General features: G+C 37.8%; 1 protein-coding gene across 1 annotated transcript in view; it reads right to left on the bottom strand.

Annotated features, from left to right (window-relative positions):
* Window positions 1-23,993, bottom strand: part of LOC145662915 (uncharacterized) — a 190,145-nt gene that overhangs the window by 35,631 nt on the left and 130,521 nt on the right. Inside the window, exons 4-6 of the mRNA XM_081728920.1 lie at window positions 10,607-10,775; window positions 8,131-8,371; window positions 3,450-3,599 (exon numbers count right to left, since the gene is read on the bottom strand). Of these exons, the coding sequence (XP_081585046.1) occupies window positions 3,450-3,599; window positions 8,131-8,371; window positions 10,607-10,775 (560 nt within the window). The remainder of the gene's footprint in view (window positions 1-3,449; window positions 3,600-8,130; window positions 8,372-10,606; window positions 10,776-23,993) is intronic.

Below are 23,993 nucleotides of genomic sequence, written 5' to 3'. Positions count from 1 at the left end.
AACTCTTAATTAAAAATAAAGAAATACGATTTTCAACGCTTTCAAAAATTCTCCACCTGAGGGAGAAAGAGGGCGTATTTCTATAATATTGTATTCAAATTTCCCTCTATTTATTAGAAAATGCTGCATGTGAGATTTCGAGATTTCAAGGAGAGAAATTCCGTATTCAGAGTGACTGGTAATTCGATGTATTCCTTGCAAGGAGATATTCTCAAGTACCTTGGAACATTTTCACCTATATGCACCGGGGGTCGCAAATCATTAGTTTCTGAGTAATCGACACATGTGCGATTTTTTTAAAAAAATATGCTTTCTACCGAGGGGTGTGCGAGCAAGTTTTACTCTGAGCCACTTCCACATACCGTAGAGCGACGAAATTTTACATGTGTAATCCTGCGTACCTATATAGGTCATGTGATAATGTGCAGCTCGTAGCTCTTCACCGTTGCTGTGTTATAGGTCCCAACGTGAAGTAATGTGTAGTAGTCTAAAATCCATTACTACACCTCAGAAAGCCGCGTGGCAACATCACAGAAGTACTTGCCCCTAGGAAATGACTGAATGATTGGGAAGAAATGATGGTATGTGGTCAAGAGAAAACGGGAACTATGACGGATATCATACCCAGGGTCGTGAATCTGTCTGGCCAACATTCATGAAGGGAACGGGTGCGTGGTTTTTCAGGAGGCTGATACCTTTTGTCAGCAAGCCACACTGTGGAACCTCATAGAATCCCGGAACACACGCAGCAGTGAAGCATAATACATCCTTGTAATCGTGCTATGGCTTTGTTTGGAAAGCAAGTAGTAATACCCTATGCTGATTCCAAATAAACGTGATCATCACTAAATAGTCGCTCAGAGTTGAACAAGGACTTCCTTTCGTGGTGGTACGTCGGCACGCTGTCATTGGTTTGACTAGGCTTTCCCTGGTCTTCTTCGCTCCCAGCAGGCGAAGGCCGGGATGGTACATCCTAGAAGGTCAGGGCCAGTTTCTTCCCAAATCGTAGACTCACCTAAAAGACCAATGTAACCCGGGAGTTAGAGGTCCGAATCCTTCCTTGAGTAAGTGCCTTGCATAAATAAATTAATTTTCACAAGCTTTTGTTCGTGCTCTTATGACTTTCCAAGGTTTACATTTTTACTTTTGTAGCAAGCTTATAACATTAGGATGTTATTGTAGCAATTGGTACCGCAATTGTAATTTTGTTTTGAATTATTAAAGCGATATATTCGATTGCTATTTCTTTCTTACTTTATTTATTAATACAAGGGAATGACTCAAGGAAAGGTTCGGACCTCCAACTCCGGGGCAACATCGGGCTTTTAGGTGGGTCTAAAATTTGGGAAGGAACACGCTCTGACCTTCCAGGAGGTACCATTCCTGCCTTCTCCTAGTAGAAGTAAAGAAAATCAGGGAAAACAGTCAAATCAATGACAGTGCCGACGTACCACCACGAAAGGAAGCCCATGTTCAACTCAGAGCGACTAAAGTGATGATCACGTTTATTTGGGATCAGCATAGGATATTATTACTTGCTTTCCAGACAAAGGGGTACCACGATTACAAGGAAGTATTAAACCTTACTGCTATGTGTGCTTCTGGATTCTGTGAAACTCCAGAGCGTAGTATGCTGACGAAAGGTGTCCGCCTCCTGGAAAACAACGCACCTGTTCATTGCTCGAATGTTGGCCATACAGATGCACGACCCTGGGTATGATATCCGTCATAGTTCCCGTTTTCTCTTGACCACATACCATCATTTCTTCCCAACCATTCAGTCATTTTTTAGGGACAAGTACTTCTGCGATGTTGCGACGCTGCTTTCTGACCACTACACCTTACTTCACGTTGGGACCTATAACACACAATGGTGCAGAGTTACGAGCTGTACATTACCATTTGGCCTACATAGGTTTGCAGGATTACACATGTAAACTTTCATCACTCTACGATATGTGGAAATGGCTCAGGGTAAAACTTCCTTGGACACATCTCGTTAGGAGGCAAATTTCAAAGAAATCGCACATGTGCTAGTCAAATTGACGCTAGTCAAATTGATGATCTGTACTCACCACTATCTGCACAATAGGAGCAGCACGATACTCTTTTCTATACAATCTTAAATCAATTACCTTTTTTAACAATCGTGCCGGTCCACGAGTTCTCTCTTCATATTTCTATAGTCTGACGTTTTCTTCCGCTTAATTGGCAAAATCTATTTTCCTTGTTACGTTACTGTAGGAAGACGACTTAATTTTCCGACTCAAGAAAGTGTGACGTATCGAGATTAATTTCTTAGATGATTGAATGTCTTGTACTTTGGTGCCCACTTTCGACTAACCTCACTCAAACTCACGCTCACGATATCATTTCAACCACATGCTCTCTCGACTTCACACTCACAACATGATTTGGAACTCAACCTCAACCTCACGCTCACTTCGTGAGGATAAAGTCAAGTTAGTGTGAGTTCCAAACTCATGAGCGCCGGTCTCATGAGTTCGGGCATCTTGTACGTAAAGAAATTAAATGTAAAGGAGTTGAGCTTCCTCGTTAGCCAAGATGTTATGTGATTGGCTATTGTTCTTCCCTTCACCAAATTTTCCGTCACACTACAATATAGTCCAGATATTAAATCTGGATAATAGCATCATATTCTAGGACGGTAATGTGCCGTATACACGGCTAGAACCGTTGCGGTGTAGTTTGAGAAATATTGAAATGAAGTTGAACACCTCCTCTGGCCCACACGATTCCCGGACTTGAACATGATTGGATGTATGTGGTTGGTTTTGGAGACACAAATCCGGCGCAGATTTCTGCTGTCATCCTCTCTTAAGGAACTGAGAAATATGCTACACGTGGAATGGTGTAATTAGGAGTGCTAATTCCGAATTTTTACTATCTGGAATCTATAAAGTAAAATCGAAAAAATCCGGAATTCGGGAAATTCTGGATTTCGGGAAAATTCCGGTATCGGAAAATTCCGGATTTTGGAAAAAATTCTGAATTCCGGAATTATGTAAATTCGGAATTTTTCCGAATTCTGGAATTTTTCTGAATTTCGGATTTTTTAGCATTCCGGATTTTTCCGAAATCCGAAATGTAAATTTCCGATTCCGGAAAATTTTGGCCATCCGTAAGTGTAATATTCCATTTGGTATCATTCACAATGTCTACGACTACATTCCACGTCGCATTAGATTTGTTCTGAAGGCGAAAAGTGGCCCAACGCCATATCACTGGTAAGTTGGACTTCTTTCAGGTGTTTCTCTTAAATTGATAAGAACCTGTTTATGTAATATAAATGCGTTTTAAACTAAAAGATATGAATTAGATTTGAGAAATCATTAAACTCAGATCATAGAAATTTTAAAGAAAAATAGTTATCCATATAAATCAATGGGCTAAAAAAAATACGTAGTTACTAACACCGTTCAACTTACCTATTTCCAAAATAGTGCGTTGGCGTGTACTTTGATTCTTGTAAAGAGCTAACTCCATCTACGTTGACATCTGTTGACTGCTTTTTAACGTCAGCTAGTAATAAATCCGTCGTGTAAATATTACGGTGAATGGTTGCCAAGATGGTGTCTCTGAAATTGTAATAGGAATCACGCATTCAACAATTACCTTCTATATTAACCATATCGTTTCAGTAGTAGTTTTTAATATACACACAACAAATAATCAATGAAACTAATGTCTTCACACGAGGAAACATCGAAAGTTTCTATAATGATATAACTGCCGAATCTAAGGGGGCTTAGTATCTCCGGTCCCAACCGTACAGCAATATACTTTTCAAGCCTTGAAAACCAAATTCTTAAACAAACCTTTCTGATTCTCTGGATCTGCCACGATATGTAAATATTGAAACCTTATCTAACTACTCCTTCCTCACAGGCGCGGGTCCAAAACTTTAGGATTTAGATTTCTGGGCTTTCGGCATCTAAGGCCATTTAGCCCGTCACGATTTGGGGGATGACGTCCCTCGGCGAGCACACAATCCGGGGAAAGTGAAGGAAGAAAGGATTGGAAAGGGAAGGAAGCGACCTGGGACCTATAAGTTATGTACCACCCCAGCATTTGATTGGTGTGAATGAGGAAAACCCAGGAAAATCTCATTCAGGGTGGCTGGCCTGAAAAAGCGTCTTACACTTTTTCGATCGAGTGATCCCACCGGGAATCGAACCCGGGACCGCCTTCAGCTTGAAGTGCAGATCGACATTTTCTTGATATATATTTTCAAGTAACAGTAGGTTCAAAAATTGATATTTCTACATAATTTACCTATTTGTTTGGACCTATTTTTAGTGTTCCAAATGTTTAAATGTTGGAAGTTCGGACTCCATTTGAGTTTTCAAGGGGACAATCGCCCCTCTGATTTTGAGACATACATACAATTTAACCAATAGTATGAAAATATACTAGTGAAAAGCACGAAACTTTCCTCAGATCATACGACACGCCATTGAGGACATCCATTCGTCAGCACATGATAATTGTCAAATCAATATGGTATGTCTCAGTCTACTATTATATAATGTGTTACCTTTACGAACTCGGGAAAACCATCAACAGCTATCACATTGTGATACATAAGTTAATCTCAGCTCAGGTCCAGAGGAGAGTAGATGTGTCCCGACAACTGCTGCAAAGCCCACGTGATATTCGTTTCCTGAAACGGATTGTTACATGCGATGAAAAGTGGGTGTTACTCTGAACTTTGAATGTTCCAAAACACTAGTTAAACAAGGGCCAACTTTCAGAACCGGTTGTCAAACAGGGCCAATGGAACCTTTATTCAGGATCTTTATTTCGAAAAGTTGAATCGGATCCGTACTGCATTATGTCAAAACTATCCTGCATTTGTGAACCGAAAGCGCTCCCTGTTGCAACAGGATAACGCAAAAACACACTCGACTCGAAAATCGCAACAAAAATTCAGGAATTTGGTGGTATTAAAGTGATACCACACCCATGGGCGGCGATTAGGGGGGGCAAGAGGGGGCAGTTGCCCCCCCACTTTTTTGAAGTGACCACGTAACTCTTTTAAATTATATCATCTATTTTTCGGTGATAGGCTAGAATCTTCATTATTCTATTTTTAAGAAAGTACCAAAAACGCTTTTAGTACACCCCTTTGTATTTTTCAGTAGATTTTGAGATCTGTGCTTTAACAAAGGGGGTCCAGAGGGGGTCAAAGTTTGAAAAAATGAGCAAAAATCTAGATTTCCCTCAAAATTTCCCGCCTTAGGGACATGATAGGAAAACGTAAATGGAACCGTTTGAAAGGTTGTTCTATTCTAAGGAGAATGAGGTACTAACAATGATCTTAAGATGAATAGGGATGATGCTGTAGCTGATTGATTGAAATTCAATAATTTACCTTTAAAAAGCCATAATTTAAAATGGTTAATGTATATAGTTTCATTTGGAAACCTAAAGTTTTTGTATATATTACTGGTTCATAAAAAAATGGTACCATATAATATTTGTCGTTGCGTAAGTGTGTATTCGTTATTTATCTTGCCGTGGAGTTAAGACAGCTGCAGGAATTGCGTTTTAATTGCAATTCAAATGAATTAATACTACAATTGCGTCGTAGCATATGCTTATAGTATTTACTGAGTTTCATTTTCTAAGAGTAATAACATACATTTAATGGCAAGTGTGGAATTAAAAATGTAAGTTGTTCATTAATCCCCAGTTTCAATATAACTTCTGCAAAACAAGCCTCATTATTCATTAGTATGATTAATAATATCCTTTCTATTTATTTGTTTTACAAATATGTTATTAAATAATCTGATCACACAATTTTCCAGGCAGAATTTTAAGCTGTTCATGAGCAAGGAATCATGGGTTAGTACCTATGTGCGTCACTCTTGTCAATTTATTTAATTAAATATGAAACACGATATACGGTATTTTAACCGAAAAAGAAAGTATCCTATTAGTTATACAACCTTTCGTCAAACAAAGTGTTAGAAACAACCAGGAACACTAACATTGATATACACATATTCAGATCATATTTTGCCCCCCACTTTTAACGTCCAATCGCCGCCACTGACCACACCCATAATATAATCCTGATCTTGCCCCTTCCTATTACTACCTTTTTCGGTCCATGATGCACTTCCTGAAATAACGATGTTTTACCAATGAGCAGGAGGTGGAAACACCAATGACTTACTTCTTTGCCTCTCAGGGCAAGACGTGGTATCGACGTGGAATCGAGGTATTGGAAGAAAGCTGGCTGCTGATGGTTAACACGAGGCAGGAGCGTCATTTCAGATTTTGCTTGGGGGGAGGGAAGATCCCTTGATATAAGCAAAATTTCGCAGTTTTCACTGAATTTCTACTATTTTATTGATAACATCTGTATAAATCTCAAACGCAGGGGAGGCAATTGCCCCTCCCTGCCCCCCTAAATGACGCCCCTGATACGAGGCGCTATACTTTGAATGATAACCTGCTTTCAGTGTATTTTAATAAATACAGGTATATTTATTTGCCAGAATATTGCAAGACTTATGACTCATCCTTGTATGATACATGAAATTAAGAAGACAGATATCATATCTCCTAGTATCATTGTAGTAGATGTTCTGTATTAAAGTTTCGAGTGATTCATTATATCTCCTGGTATCATTGTAATTGGTGCCCTGCATTAAAGTATTGAGTGATTCGTGTTAAAGCTAGGTACACTAGAATAATGGTTTTCCTTATTCTGATAACATTGGAAAAGTTGGCAACTCTGGTGTATTAGTTCAGGAAACATAACCAAATCGAGAAACATTTATTTGATTTTCTGTTTCTCGCGTTAACGTCCATTCACTGGTGAAGAAGAAGCAAAGAAAGAAGATAGGATGGCGAGTAAGAGCAAAGAATATTGTAAATGTGTAACATATCGAGACAAAAATGTTTGTCGTCAAGAGAAAAAAAAAATGAAATTTTTGAGTTTTACGTCCCACGGTTATGCCGGTTAGACTAAAGGAGACGGTGATGATGAGTAATGAATGAAATGGTGGAATGAAGACAGTGGGAGGAAACGGGAGAACCCCGAGAAAACCCACGCACACGGTGTTTGTCCACCACAAAGTTCACTTGGCGGGGGCTGGGATCGAACCCGGGACCTCAAGCACCAGAGGTGAACTTGTCGTCAAGAGAATCTGTGTGTTGGTTGATTATTTGAGGTTAGAGTGTGTATATATATATATATATATATATATATATATATATATATATATATATATATATATATATATATATATATAAATGAAGTTTTTAGAGTATGATGTATTTATCTGGAATGAGTGAGGTAATAGTAAAGAACACAATTGTAATACGAGTAAAAAATATCTCAGCAAATGGCGCAGAATGGAAGAACATTAACGAAGACAATAAATGAACATATTTAGTTGAATTTTCGTGTTTCACGTCTTTATACAACACCGATATTATGGATCTATTATTAATGCAAGACAATAAATGAACATATTTAGTTGAATTTTCTGTTTCACGTCTTTATACAACACTGATATTATGGATCTATTATTAATGCAAGACAATAAATGAACATATTTAGTTGAATTTTCTGTTTCACGTCTTTCTACAACACTGATATTATGGATCTATTATTAATGCAAGACAATAAATGAACATATTTACTTGAATTTTCTGTTTCACGTCTTTATACAACACTGATATTATGGATCTATTATTAATGCAAGACAATAAATGAACATATTTAGTTGAATTTTCTGTTTCACGTCTTTATACAACACTGATATTATGGATCTATTATTAATGCAAGACAATAAATGAACATATTTAGTTGAATTTTCTGTTTCACGTCTTTATACAACACTGATATTATGGATCTATTATTAATGCAAGACAATAAATGAACATATTTACTTGAATTTTCTGTTTCACGTCTTTATACAACACTGATATTATGGAGGATAGGATCTACTATTGATAAAGATTTCGAATCACGACATCTATACACAATCCTTTGAGCAATAGAATTCATTAGTAAAACATATTTAATATATTTTGCTTACTGAAATAAACTAAATTAAAATCAAATAGGTATATAAAACAGTCAATTACTTGGGATAATCGTTGACGTCCAGGCAAATATTGTTGGTGAAGAATTCGCAGTCCCGAACGTTTGGCACTCCGCTTTCAATAGGATGTCGTATCGCCAAAGCTGGTCGTGAATTATGCGGATGAAGATGTGGTCTAATGCTGTCACTCGGAATCACTGGTGGCCAATCTGGTGACCCCAAAGGAGGTAGAGGCAGCGGCGGAGGTGGTCGTAATTTAGTTGAAGGTCTTGTACCAGCAGGACCTGCAAATAAGAAGTATATGTTCCCGGCTGATAACGCCACAATCATATTAGCCTACCTAGATACAATATAACTTCTATCACGTATATGTAATTAGTTCAAACAAGCATAAATCAGTTTCTACAATTCGAACCAATTCGAACACCAGATAAATGGTGTTTGTCTATTTGATTAAAGTTAAGGTTTGCAAATGTTATCAAATTTTAATGAAATTTGAAGAGTTTTTTAAAGCATGCCGAATTGGAATTTACTTGGACTTGAAGTCAATTACAAATAAGGGGATAAATTCAACTCGAACTTCAAATAAATAGTGATAGTTCACAGTGGCGCATCTAGCCCAGGGCCAGGGGGCCTAGGCCCCTAGTTTTTTGAGTGATAGTAGTTTAATAATTGAAGCTATTATTTACATATTTTTGAAAGTTTATAGTAAAATAATGATATACCATCATAGTCTGGGTTCTGGCTGCCCCCCCCAGTTTTATCCTTGTAGTCCGCCACTGATAGTTCGATAGAATCAGTAATCCACTTTTCTTTAAATCAATGTTCCACAACCGGTCTCCCGTGGCTCACTGATATACTCTCGCAAGGTGAAAGAGATAACGCGAACTTTTAGCCATTATAACAAATTAACTGTTCAGTTAGTATTACCATTATTTTTATTATTATTATTATTGCAAGTAAATGTGTTTTACATGGTTGTACAGTATTTTCTGTCGGTTCTTGAAACAAAACAAGAAACAAAGAAAGTTCACAAGTACTACAGTACATATTTCGGAAAACGAACAAAAAGTTTGTCACAAGCTAGACTAATTTGTCTTATCGCTAAAGCCAAGAAATCACAGGCGATAGCTGAAACGCTATTAAATGGCTGCTTGTAAAGAGAGGTGAAAATAAGTCTTCGATTTAGAAGCTTCAAGTGAAATTTCAAAAATCCCTCTATCTGTTAACACGTTCGGTCGCCAAAGTAATTCGTTCTCAAATTGCATATTTGTGTGAACTGAGCTACTCGACGTTGAGTTAAATTAAGATATCAAAGAGGGAAAGACTCAAATCCATCCATTAATGAATGAGATTTGCATTGTGAACGTGTCCTCCACAGATCAGTCATCTGTGTGCAGTTGAGCAGGTTCAAGTACCATATTGAAAGCATGAGTACAATTATTTACTTTAATAATAACAAAAATAGTGTATGTTCTTGTCTCTTTTAACAGTAAAATAACTTATCTATCACCTAAAAGTTAATTCATGTTCGTAAATTACGCATTAACAAATGCACGATTAGATTTATATTTAATAATAGCGTCGTTATAGTCCGCCTTATGCAGAGTCGTTTTGACGAACGACTAGTGTCATACTAAAGACTTGACTACTGCAGCAAACACATGTTAGTCGAATTCTTTAGTATGGCTCTAATCACACGTCAGAACGTCTCTGCATAAGGCCCAGTACGTTTAACCCTATATATGGTTTCGAGGGGAGTAACGTTTGGGCGTGCCGTGCTGAGTAATGGATGATTTATGATGTGCCGCAAGTAAAAGAAAGGTTGCAGAACACTGATTTAAATCATACTATTATAAGTATATGTAGATTGACGGAATAAAGATTCCAATTGGCTAAAATTTGATTCAAGCCTATTTTGTTTAATTCCATCTACCGATAAGAATACTGAGCTCATTAACAAGTCCTGGAGAGCAGGATTTATTTAAAAACCTACCTACCACTAAAATAATTTCATCCTCTGATGAAACCATAAACCGCACCTGAATTTAAATCTGGATGTAACATCATATGAGAGCTCCTTCGTGACTAAACGGTTACTCAAGCCTTTGGCGTGGGAGACCTGTGTTGGATTCCCGGTGGGAGCTCATGTGATTGGGATTCCATGTTAATCAGTAGGTTCGGTCTCATATAGCCTCGCTGCTGAAAAGGACATTAAACTCAAAGTAAAATTCGATTCCCGGCAGAAGATTATGTGGTTCGGATTCCACGTTAATCAGTAGGTCCACCTCTCATATAGCCTCGCTGCTAAATGAGATGTTATACTCAACAGTATATGGACCTCCCTTACTTACAATTCAAATAGCCCTCAAGCTAACTGTGGAAGTGCATATGGTTTGCCAGCGTATCCTGGCCTGTTATAGGAAACTGGCCACCCTACCCCTACTCAGCCGCACCTGTAAATACAATCAACACAAGTAATTATGATTATAATATTAAATGAGGAAATGATTAAATACCTGACGGTACAATAGAACTTCTTCTGTTGGTTCCCAGATTAGAGTGTGCTGATGGTGGCCCTGGATGCAATAAATGATGGATAGGCAGTCTCAGGCGCAGTTGAGGCCTATTTTTCAGAAGAACTGCAAGCGGAGGTCTTCGACTGTTGCGATCCTTAAGATGCAATGCCTGGAAAGTCAAGTCCATAAAAAAGTAACAGCAAAACTGCTTTGGCGCTTTATTACACTTTAACTATAATTTCTGTACTTTAAAAAAGTAATAAATTTAGGTCCTTCAGTTTAAAAGAAAAGTATATTTTTACAGCCAATGGTTATGCCCTTTGCACAGGAAACGGATAGTTAATAAAAGTATATATAAATGGAACTGACTATGTTTGTGACTTAATAATTCTTGAACCACCCGACCGATCTTGATCAAATTTTCAACATAGATTAAGTTCAAGCGTGGGATTGTTTTTGTCATTTCACTTTGTTGCAACTTAGGGAAGGGAAGATATTTAAAAATGATCGAAAATGATCGATATTAGTGTCGAATCGATTAGTTTTCACGGTCACTAAGGTGAATAGTGACACTTCCGATGCCGTTTAAATCCAAATTCAGCCACGCAACTTGGGGAAGAAAATGAAATCATTAAGTTTTATGTCCCATGGTTATACTGGCTAGGCTAAAGAAGACGGTGATGAAGAGAAATGAATGAAATGGTGGAATGAAGACGTGGGAGGGAATAGGAGAACCCCGAGAAAACCCACGTACACGGTGTTTGTCCATTACAAAGCTCACTTGGCGCGAGCTAGGATCGCATCACGAACTCCATGCGCCAAAGGTGAACGCTCTACCACTGAGCCACCACGGCCCCTCCCCTGCAACTCGTTACTCGAGTAAGGGGAGAAGATATATATACAAAAGTGATCGAAAATGGCCAATATTAGTGTAGAACCAATGGTTTTCGGAGTTGCTAAGATGAACAGAGACACTACCGATGCCGTTTAAATTCAAATGCACTCCCGTAACTTGGAGGAGGAGGAGAGATATATAAAAATAATCGAAAATGACCGATATTAGTATAATCAACTGACAGTAAATCGCTACGAAAGACACTTTCTGAAATAATATACGAAGTGCGTCGCAAAACTACGTACAGTTCCAGTGGCGGATCCAGGGGGGCGATCGGGGCAAACGCTCAGTAGTAGTGGTCCCCGTATGGCGAACCGAGTCAGCAAAAATTTTCTCGATTCTGATTGGCTGAGAGAGGTCACGTGACGTTAGGCCCCGCCCACGCGGGAAATTCAAATTTTTTAGGTCACGTGGTATGACGTCATGAGTCACCCTGCGGGGAAATCCCTCACCAGGGATTTTTGAAATTCGTTCCCTTTTACGGGTAAGATGTGTGTTTCTGATAGGTTGACAAATGTCACGTGATCTTAGACCCAGGGATATTTGAAATTCGTTCCCTTTTATGGGTAACATGAATGCTTTGGTACCACGATGATGATTGGCTGACAGAGGTCACGTGATCTTAGGTTGTGTGATATTTGAAATTTGTTCCCTTTTATGGGTAAGATGAGTGCTTTGATACCTCATTCTGATTGGTTGACAGCTGTCACGTGATCTTAGGCTCTGGGATTTTTAAAAATTCGCCCCCCTTTTATGGGTAAGATGCGTGCTTTGATACCTGAGGTCACATGATCTTAGACCCTGGGATTTTTGAAATTCAGGTATCCTCTTTGATGTATACTTTGGTACCTCGATTCTGATTGGCTGATAGAAGTCACATGATTTTAGACCCACCACACGGTGAACAGAATACGTGGGAAAACCCCTCACTCATTTGTTTCATTTTATGGATAAGATGAATGTTTTGGTACCTCAATTTTGATTGGAGGATAGAAGTCACATAATCTTACCCTGACCCCAATGCTAGAAATTCAGAGTGCTATGACGACGATCCACCCTAGACCTGGATTTTTTTTAATGGTTATCCTTTTTGGTACCTTAAAGTTCCCATGGAGGGTTCAACACCATCCTTAAATAACCCTTTTATGGTATCATGATATTGTACAGAAGTTTACATTAAATATTATCGTTCTCTTTGGCAGATAAGATGATTACCAGCTTTCTTACCTTGATGGAGATCCTGTCCTTGAATTAGTAGCCTATGTCTCTGGAAGTAACAATGGTGAAAGAGGGGTGTCGCTTGTAGATTTCTTATAACACATTGTTGTGAGTTTAAGCGATTTATTGCTCAGTAAGCGCTTCATTAATGGAAACAGTGTTGCCAGATTTTTCTTACCTAAACTGCTCCGATTCTTTTCGAAACGGTTCCGCAGAGTGCAAGAAATTTTAAACTAAAAATTTTTTCGAACTAAAAAATTTCAAAACTAAAAAAATTTTAAACAAAAATTTTCAAACAAAAAATTTTCGAACTAAAAATTTTGAAACAAAATAAAGTTTCAAACAAAAAATTTTCGAACCCAAAAAAATTTCGAACTAAAAAATTGAAACAAAATTTTGTCGAACTAAAACATTTTTAAAAACAAAAGTTTCGAACTAAAGATGTAAATCACATCTAAAAATTTTCAAATCAAACTTTTTATCGAACCAAACTTTTAAAATTTTCGAACTAGAAATTTAAACCAAGTTTAAGAAAAAATCCTAAGAAATGTTTTTTCAGGAATCGAACTCAGGTCTTTCAAACCAAAGATGTGTATGCTAACCGCTTAAATGAATTCGGTTTTAATCGATCTTGGTGGGTTTCGAACCATGGTCCTTGAAAAGGATACACATATACTTTAAGAAAATAAATCTGACAGTGTAACGCTTCTCAAATCAAACTTTTTATCGAACTAAACTTTTAAAATTTTCGAACTAGAAATTTAAACCAAGTTTTAGAAAAATCCTAAGAAATGTTTCTCCAGGAATCGAACTCAGGTCTTTCAAACCAAAGATGTGTATCCTAACCGCTTAGCTATGAATGAATTCGGTTTTAATAGTGCTTGGTGGGTTTCGAACCATGGTTCTTGAAAAGGATACACATATACTTTAAGAAAATAAATCTGACAGTGTAACGCTTTCGTTCGTGGATTAAAATAAAATGCTGATAGACTTCTTTGTGTGACGACATAGAAGCACATATGATTGAAAATGCAAACGTCAGCGGATCGCATTACTTTAGTTTTACTACGAACGTGTCAGCATGATTCATGGAAAAAAAGCAAACATTGACATTCTCGTATGGAATATGAGGAAAATGAAATGTCGTCACAGTTACGACAAGTAGTGACATGATCCTGACAGAAAGCATTTTGGGATCGGAATTGCGATACTATTGAGAAACGTGAATGACGTCACGATCGATTGTTACACATCGTTTTGGTTCGTGATTCATGACGAAAAGCAGCGAGCGTTTTGATTGGTTCGTTGTGATGTCATTTTATAAATTTCCTCGTTTCTGATTGGCTGACGGTGACGTCGTTTTCACAGCGATCTAAATAAAAATCTAAATTTCATTTTTCAAATCCTACACCGCTCTCAACTATCGAGTGATAAGGTCTACTTTTAAAAGTGTCTTCATTTAAGAAGCTTTACTGCACCGACTTTTTGTTCATTGAATTTGAGGTAAGTTCAGTGAGATTTTATTTTTCACACAAGATTCGAAAATCATTTTTATTTTATATTTGTGGGCGGATCACTCATACACTGTTTTACTTTTAGTACGAAATATTTAGACTATGAAGAAATTAGTGGAATGGGAAAGTGGGAGTACGAATCAGGAACCCCCACACATTAGAAGTAAGCACAAGAAATGATATGGTTTAGCGACCCTTCAGCGAGCACCCGTCGGGAATTGAACCATGGCCAGAAAAATGTGTATGCTTAGTTTTGAAAAGAATGCATTACAAAATTTCAGAAACTATGCCTGAGAATAATATGGTTCGATTCCCTATGAAAGCATTAGCGGCCCCTTCAGCTTAACGTGATATTCGAGCAATCACCTGGGATTGAACCAAGGCCAGAGGCGTGTACGTCAACCATTTAGCTTAGTTTTGAAAAGAATGTATGATAACGCATGAGAATATTAAATTTCAGAAAAGGCTTGACAGCGATCCGATGTGAAAAGCAAACCCCACCGAGGATTGAACCAGAGCCTTCAACGTTAGAAAGCATGTACGCTAACCGCTTAAATAAAAAAGAGTGCATGAATATTTGGTTAAAAGATTTACGCTATACAGATTTTGTTTTGACAATTACGTATGTGTAACGTTAATGGTTGGTGAATCTCTTCAACTTGCAAACGCATCATTTAAAGGTCGTTGTGAGTAGAAAAAATGCTTACGCGTACTTTCTAACATCTCAGTACTGTTGAAACATTCATTCATTTCATGCATTCTTTTTTTATCACTATAGAATGGTAGGTCAGTTACATGCTGATGTAATGGTCTCGAGTTTGACAGCAATAAAACACACATTTCAGTAACATAATTATTTAAAAAAAAACTTTGATTTCTAGTACGCGTGCTTTCATAATGAGATTCTGAACGTCACCGCCAGGAATCAAACTCAGGACCTTTACATGAATTGCTTAGTTAAGAATTTATCATGAATGTTATGATTTCCCGGACTAAGCGGTTAGCATACGCACCTTTGGCGTGGGAGACCAGGGTTCGATTCCCGGCGGGGAGCTCATGTGGTTCGGATTCCACGTTAATCAGTAGGTCCACGTCTCATATAGCCTCGCTGCTGAAAGGGACGCTAAACTAAAAAATCAAAAAATCAACTCAAATTCACACTGCTCAATTCCTTTTTTCCCATTACATATTTGTTTTACCGTACCTGTTTGTTTGTTTTCATTTTTTAATCATGGCCGAATCGGGTTTTACTGTTTGTAATGAAATCACTCGTCATTATAGACGATTTATGTACGTTTATGTATTATGAGGTGTGTACGTCAGTCATTTAGCTTAGTTTTGAAAAGATTGTATGATAACGCGTGAGAATATTAAATTACAGAAAAGGCTTGACATGCCCCGACGTGGAAAGCAAACCCACCGAGGCTTGAACCAGGACCTTCCACGTCCGAACCATGTACGCTAACCGCTTAGTCACAATAAAAAAAATACGCTATACAGATTTTGTTTCGACAATTACGCATGGGTATCGTTAATGTTTGATGAATCTCTTCAACTTGCAAGCGCATCATTTAAAGGTCGTTGTGAGTAGAAAAAATGCTTACGCGTACTTTCTAACATCTCAGTACTGATGAAACATTCATTCATGCATTCTTTTTATCACTATAGAATGATAGGTCAGTTACATGCTGATGTAATGCTCTCGAGTTTGACAGCAATAAAACACTCATTTCAGTAACATAATTATTTTAAAACAAAACTGATTTCTAGTACATATGCTTTCATAATGAGATTCTGAACGTCACCGCCAGGAATCAAACTCAGGACCTTTACATGAATTGCTTAGTTAAGAATTTATCATGAATGTTATGATTTCCTGTTTATCAGGTGATTAAGATTTTTTCTTTCTTATTTTCTTTTGTAGTAAATTCACGCTGCTCAATTCCTTTTTTCCCATTACATATTTGTTTTACCGTACCTGTTTGTTTGTTTTCTCCTGTTTTTAACCATGGCCGAATCGGGTTTTACTATTCGCAATGAAATCACTCGTCATTATAGACGATTTAACATTGAGGGCAGAATGCTCGAAGTTCAATTCAACGCACCGCCCGTAGGAACCGATATCATACAGTATGTACATAATAGTTTCCAAGCAATGCTAGACCATTTGTTAGCCAATGTCGACGATGAGGCGATGGTTGGTTTATCGGTAATATCGCCACGCAATACCAATAAACCATTTTGGGTGAGTTTTCGCCAAGCACGAAACCTAACACTGGAAACGATGTGGGCCTCATTCGAAAGAGTGTTACAAAGTAACAATGCATTTCTCCTGCACGAGCCATTTACCGTTCATTTTCATCGTGTCGATATTCCACGTGGCTATGGCGATTTGCGGCAAGGAATACTTCAAAATGAAGAATTGTTACGTTGCAAACGAGGGATTGTACGTGTAAAAAATCAAGATTCGAGGTGTTTGGCGTACGCCCTTGTTATTGCTATTGGCCTGAAAAAATACAAGAATACAGATATGAAACGACATAAGCAGTATAAAGATCAATCGAAATGTATTGTGGACGATGAAGTTAATGCGTTATGTTCAAATGCAGGAGTCAATTTGGATCATGGTGCCAGTGTAAATGAAATACGACAATTCCAGGCATACCTCAAAGAATATAAAATTACAGTGTATACCAGTTTCACAGGCCATGATATCATGTACGAGGGGCCCAACGACGAAAATCGCACTCCCATAAATTTAATTTGTTTGGCTGGCCATTTTGACATCATCCAATCCTTAACTGCTTGTTTTGCAACCAAGTTCTACTGTGAAGCGTGCCATAAAAAATACAGTGAACGTAACAGACATGTGAAAAATTGTCCTGTAACATGCTCCAAATGTCTACAGAGACCTCTATGCGACAAGAACCAAACGCCGATATTATGCAAAGACTGCAATCGTCAATTTTATGGCGAAGAATGTTTTAACAATCATCGTAATATTGTATATCATCGTGGGGAACCTGTATGCAAAATGTGAAGCAATGTACTAAATGCTACAGAGTTTATTCCTTTGTGCATACTGGACAACGACTTCATGATTGCAATGAGATCTTTTGCAATGTTTGTAAGAAGATTGTTCCAGGATCCCATCAATGTTTTATGCTTCCCGATCGACAATGCTTGAAACCTGGTGTTCCTTCACTCATGCACGCAAAGAAAGCCTTGTTGATATTCTATGATATAGAATCTATGCAGGACACGAATATTGGCGATAATACGTATGTACACATTCCAAATTTATTGGTTGCAGAACAAGTATGTTATGCATGTGTTGAAAACAATAATATCCAGCAGTCTTGCAGTACGTGTGGTCAGCGCCAGCATATTTTCCAAGGAGAGGATCCAGTTTATAATTTTCTCCAGTACTTGCGGGAACGTCGTCCCAATATAAATAGGATTTTCTGTGTCGCGCACAACGCTAAGGGATACGATGGACATTTTATCCTAAAGACCATGGTAGAACAATGCCAATGGAGACCTGACGTCATATTAAATGGGACCAAGATACTGAGTTTAACGTTGAATAATCTGACGTTCATTGACTCGTTGAACTTCCTACCTATGGCATTAAGTAAATTGTCAAAAGCGTTCAATTTACCCGCAACCAAAGGCTACTTCCCGCATTTCTTCAACACCAAGGAGAATCAATCGTATATTGGACCACTTCCAGAAACAAAGTATTATGGTGCAGATGAAATGACCGTCGAAGACAGGAACAAGTTCATGCATTGGTACAACGATCATCGTAATGACACGTTTGATTTTCAGAAAGAAATTCTCAAGTATTGTATTCAAGATGTCAATGTACTGCGACAAGCATGCGTTTCGTTTATGACGTCATTTGAAACAGAAACCAAAGTGAATCCCTTCTTGGAGACGATCACGATTGCCAGTGCTTCCAATTTAGTATTCCGCCGGAATTTCCTTAAACCCAACACCATTGGAATTCTACCGGCACATGGCTATCGATGGAGAAGTACGCAATCAATCGCTGCAATGCAATGGCTGGCCTACATTGAAAAAACCGAAGAAAAACAAATCTTACATGCGGCCCGACAAAAAGAAGTGTTTATTGCGGGATTCCATGTTGATGGCTACTACCAAGATCCTGAGACGTTAGAGGAGCACGTCTACGAGCATGCCGGCTGCTTTTATCACGGGTGTAAAGTATGTTTTACTACAGGCCGTAATCAGCCCATCTATGGCAATCCAGAAGACACCATGGAATTCCGTTATGAACGAACGCAAAGAAAAAATGCAAGACTGCGTGAATTGGGGTACATTGTACATGAAATGTGGGAGTGCGAATTTAATCAGTTCTTAAAACAAAATCCTGCAATGGCGACGTATCTGAAGAATCACCCGTACATGAACCGCAGACCATTAAATCCAAGAGATAGCTTTTTTGGAGGAAGGACCAATTGCGTGAAATTGTACCACCAAGTCGATGAAAAAGCGGGGGAAGTAATAAAATATTACGATATTGTCTCGCTTTATCCTTACATAAATAAGTGTGCTAAATACCCTGTAGGCCATCCACGAATTTATCTACAGGGTGATGAAAATATACCACCAATAAATAAAGTCAATGGTCTAATCAAAATGACGATATTACCAAGTCGCCATCTTTATCATGGTCTCCTGCCTTACCGATGTAACAAGAAACTACTCTTCCACTGTGTGCTGCGTGTGCCGAAGAAATGAACCCAGACCCTACAGCAACGTGTACACACAACGATCAGGAGCGGTGCCTCACTGGAACATGGGTATCATATGAAATACAGAAAGCAATAGAATTAGGATATCAACCGGTGGAAATTTTTGAAATTTGGGATTATGACATTGAACAATATGATCCCATCACGAAAACAGGTGGCTTGTTCACGGAATATATCAATACGTTTTTGAAATCGAAAATGGAAGCGTCTGACTGGCCCAGTTCCTGTGTCACCGAAGAAGACAAAACAAAATTCATACAAACCGTCCTGGAGCGTGAAGGTATTGCATTAGATCCGTCCAAAATTGAAAATAATCCTGCACGAAGAAGTTTATCTAAGCTTTGTGGGAACTCTCTATGGGGAAAGCTTTGCCAGCGTACAAACTTTAGCCAGACCACAATTATTGATCGGCCGGAAGAATTTTATGAAAAACTCACTTCCCCCGACATTAAACTCCATCAAATTGTACCCATCAATGATACGATGTTGTATGCGTTCTGGGAGTACAATGAACATGTGCCTGTTCAAAACCGAAACACCAATGTCGTGTTAGGTGCATTTACAACATGTCAGGCACGTCTGGAACTGTACAAGTACCTGGAAATGTTGCAGGAACGTGTTTTATATTTCGACACGGATTCTGTGATATTTACGGAGAAGCCTGGGGAGCCAACCATTGAACCTTCTACGTACTTGGGATGCTTATCGAATGAGATGGAGTCTTACGGACCACGAGCATACATCAAGACATTTGTCAGTGGAGGACCGAAAAATTACAGCCTAGAAATATACAATCCGGATACCAACGTCACCAGCTACATATGCAAAATTAGAGGATTTACATTAAATTACAATGCAGGACAACAATTAAATTTCAACACGCTAAAAGAAATGATTACAAATCAATGCCGTGGACAAGTCACCATCACTATCCCCCATAAGATATGCAGGACTAAAGACCATACCATCGTCACACGCAAAGAAGAAAAAATGTACAGTATCCAGTACACAAAACGTCGATTTAAAGAATTCAATTCTTATGATACGGTTCCGTACGGGTATGTTAAAAAACAGAAGATGGAACTGGAAAAAGAAGATGAAGAAGAAAAAACTGTAAATACCCAATAAGGCCGCCATTTCTTTTTTTCCTTTTCCTTTTCTTCTTTCCCTTCCTTAACCACAAAGCAGCAACACCAAGAAGAAAATGAAGTACCCACAAGAGTTCATAAACCATCAACACCACCATCAGTGGAAGAAATGCAGAATCCCGTACCGAAGGGGGAACCTTGACCATAAAGCAGCAACACCTAGAAAAATGCAGTACCCAGAAGAGTTCGTAAACCACCATCAGTGGATGAAATGTACCCGAGGAGGAGGAAGATGAGCCTAAACAGATCCATCTTTTACAAGTAAGTTTTATTTCTCTCTTATCAATATTGACTCATTTTTTATTGTTTCAGAAAAAGAAATTCATAAAGTAATCCGTCGTTTCTTCTTTTTCTTTACAGGATACGTCTACAACATTCGAAGATGATGACACGTCCAACATATTCATTAAACTAGATCCTGTATTTATTATTTTAATAAACATGTATAGGAAGAGCACATACTTTTCGTTAAAATACAACAAGTTGAAAAAAAATATGTTTTATTATTTCTTGAAACCCTGAACACTTGTTTTCAAATCATGGTAATCTTGAAAATTTAAGGTGGAAAATAAATTCAAGATTTGGTTTACATGATTTTGTTCGAAAAAATAATTATAGAATTTTTTTAGTGTCCAAAATTTGATTTTTAATTTAGTTCGAAAAAATTTGGATTTGAAAATTTTCAAATGTGGTTTACATCTTTAGCACGAAACTTATTTTTAAAAATTGGTTCGAAATTTTTTTAAAATTTTTAGTTCGAAATTTTTTTGATTTGAAAATTTAGTTCGAAAGTTTTTAGTTTAAAATTTTTTGTTCAAAAAATTTTTTTTTTAATTTTTTTAGTTCAAATTTTTTTTGAAATTTTTGTTTCAAAATTTTTAGTTCGAAAATTTTTTGATTTGAAAATTTAGTTCGAAAGTTTTTAGTTTAAATTTTTTAGTTCGAATTTTTTTGAAATTTTTGTTTCAAAATTTTTAGTTCGAAAATTTTTTGTTTGAAAATTTTTAGTTTTGAAATTTTTTTAGTTCGAAAAAATTTTTAGTTTAAAATTTCTTGCACTCTGCGGAACCGTTTCGAAAAGAATCGGAGCAGTTTAGGTAAAAAAAAATCTGGCAACACTGTTTCCATTAATGAAGCGCTTACTGAGCAATAAATCGCTTAAACTCACAACAATGTGTTATAAGAAATCTACAAGCGACACCCCTCTTTCACCATTGTTACTTCCAGAGACATAGGCTACTAATTCAAGGACAGGATCTCCATCAAGGTAAGAAAGCTGGTAATCATCTTATCTGCCAAAGAGAACGATAATATTTAATGTAAACTTCTGTACAATATCATGATACCATAAAAGGGTTATTTAAGGATGGTGTTGAACCCTCCATGGGAACTTTAAGGTACCAAAAAGGATAACCATTAAAAAAAATCCAGGTCTAGGGTGGATCGTCGTCATAGCACTCTGAATTTCTAGCATTGGGGTGAGGGTAAGATTATGTGACTTCTATCCTCCAATCAAAATTGAGGTACCAAAACATTCATCTTATCCATAAAATGAAACAAATGAGTGAGGGGTTTTCCCACGTATTCTGTTCACCGTGTGGTGGGTCTAAAATCATGTGACTTCTATCAGCCAATCAGAATCGAGGTACCAAAGTATACATCAAAGAGGATACCTGAATTTCAAAAATCCCAGGGTCTAAGATCATGTGACCTCAGGTATCAAAGCACGCATCTTACCCATAAAAGGGGGGCGAATTTTTAAAAATCCCAGAGCCTAAGATCACGTGACAGCTGTCAACCAATCAGAATGAGGTATCAAAGCACTCATCTTACCCATAAAAGGGAACAAATTTCAAATATCACACAACCTAAGATCACGTGACCTCTGTCAGCCAATCATCATCGTGGTACCAAAGCATTCATGTTACCCATAAAAGGGAACGAATTTCAAATATCCCTGGGTCTAAGATCACGTGACATTTGTCAACCAATCAGAAACACACATCTTACCCGTAAAAGGGAACGAATTTTAAAAATCCCAGGGCCTAAGATCACGTGACCTCTGTCAGCCAATCATAAACACTCATCTTACCCGTAAAAGGGAACGAATTTCAAATATCGTAGGGTGTAAAATCACGTGACAGCTATCAACCAATCATAAACACTCATCTTACCCGTAAAAGGGAACAAATTAGTGAGGGATTTCCCCGCGGGGTGACTCATGACGTCATACGACGTGACCTAAAAAATTTGAATTTCCCGCGTGGGCGGGGCCTAACGTCACGTGACCTCTCTCAGCCAATCAGAATCGAGAAAATTTTTGCTGACTCGGTTCGCCATACGGGGACCACTACTACTCGCTCCCTCCCCAGAAGAGGAAACTTTCTTATTTTATATATAAATAAAACCCATCCTAGAGTTTGATGCTCTTCAAGTCTGCAAAGTAGCAGTATTACAACCCACCGCCCCCACCAGAAGTCCATCCTGGATCCGCCCCTGTACAATTATCTCGTAATTCCCGCAGTTTTAAATGTTCGAATTACACATGTCATTTTTGAATACAATTCTCGTCCACTTCTACACCATTACGATCTTAGTAACCTACTAGCAAAAGCTTCTGAGATGTCTTCTTGCGGGATGTTTTAGGCACTACAAGATGCCACTTTGAGGACACTTCTGAGTTCAATATGTATGCCTTGCAATGAATCTTTCAGTTCTGAAAACAACTACAGGTCACTGTAGGCCATATCAGGGGATAATAATGAGGAACCACTTCGATGTTTTTATCATGAAAAAAAGCCTTTTTTTCTTACTTGGAAGATCTTTTCTTCCCCGAGTTGTCAAGTGACCCAACACAAGCTGATCTTGAATAACTTAACGTAGTTTGCCAAAATTCTTTCCACGATGCAATTAGAGAATCACTTAAGGTTACAGCAATCCTTCTAAAAAATAGCCTTCTGTCTTTCTGACCAAGGCATTGACACAAACAATGTTTTCTGTGATGGTTACACAAATTGAGCTTCTTCCCCTTGGATAATCTTTTACTGAGCCCGCCGGCCTTCCGTATATTCACACACGCACTTTCGCATAGTACAGTCGCAAGGGCAGTATCCGCACAAACATTCTTCAACTGGTGATGAATATTGGCAATTTTTTTTTTACAACATGCAGACATATTCCATGTTGCTAATCAACAGTAAAATTCGTCATTTCAGATTAGTATCAAAAACGGCGAAATTCGTTTCGTTGTGTGTAGCTACTATAGACTTTCAAACTGTGAATTCAATACTCAAACTTAAACCAGCACATCTATAATTATTGATTGCAATAGAGGGATAAGATCAAAGATAGAATATGTTTCTTCCACGTTGAATTCATATCAAAACGCCAACACTCGCAATATCTTACTATTTTTTGGTTTATGAAAATTAACATTGAAATTGCAATTGTTAATTAATATCTATCTCTTCCGCCTGCAATACAGGAATATAATTAGAGGTGAAATATATTCTTGTTCGCTGACTCCATAGCAAAAACTGCTTACTGCTTCCTATTTCCGTTGTATCCATTACGCAATCAGTATTATAACAGAAAAATCGTAGATTTTCACCACTTTTGGGGTTGAATAGGGTTATCTAAAAATAGAGGCAAAATTCATTCTTGGGAAGTTGAATCTGTGTCAAAAATCTGCTTCTCAACATCTCTTACAGTTTTTGCTCTATTTAAGTAGCATATCATTGGTGTTGTCTCGATTCCATTCCTATTGGACATAAATTGGTAAATTTGCAAGTTAAGAATATGAAGTGTAAATACCGAAAGAACTACTAAATT

This window comes from Thermobia domestica, chromosome 10 (genome assembly GCF_964235325.1).
Source record: "Thermobia domestica chromosome 10, izTheDome1.hap1.1, whole genome shotgun sequence".
NCBI lineage: Eukaryota > Metazoa > Arthropoda > Insecta > Zygentoma > Lepismatidae > Thermobia > Thermobia domestica.
This window is presented reverse-complemented; position numbering and strand designations above follow the sequence as displayed.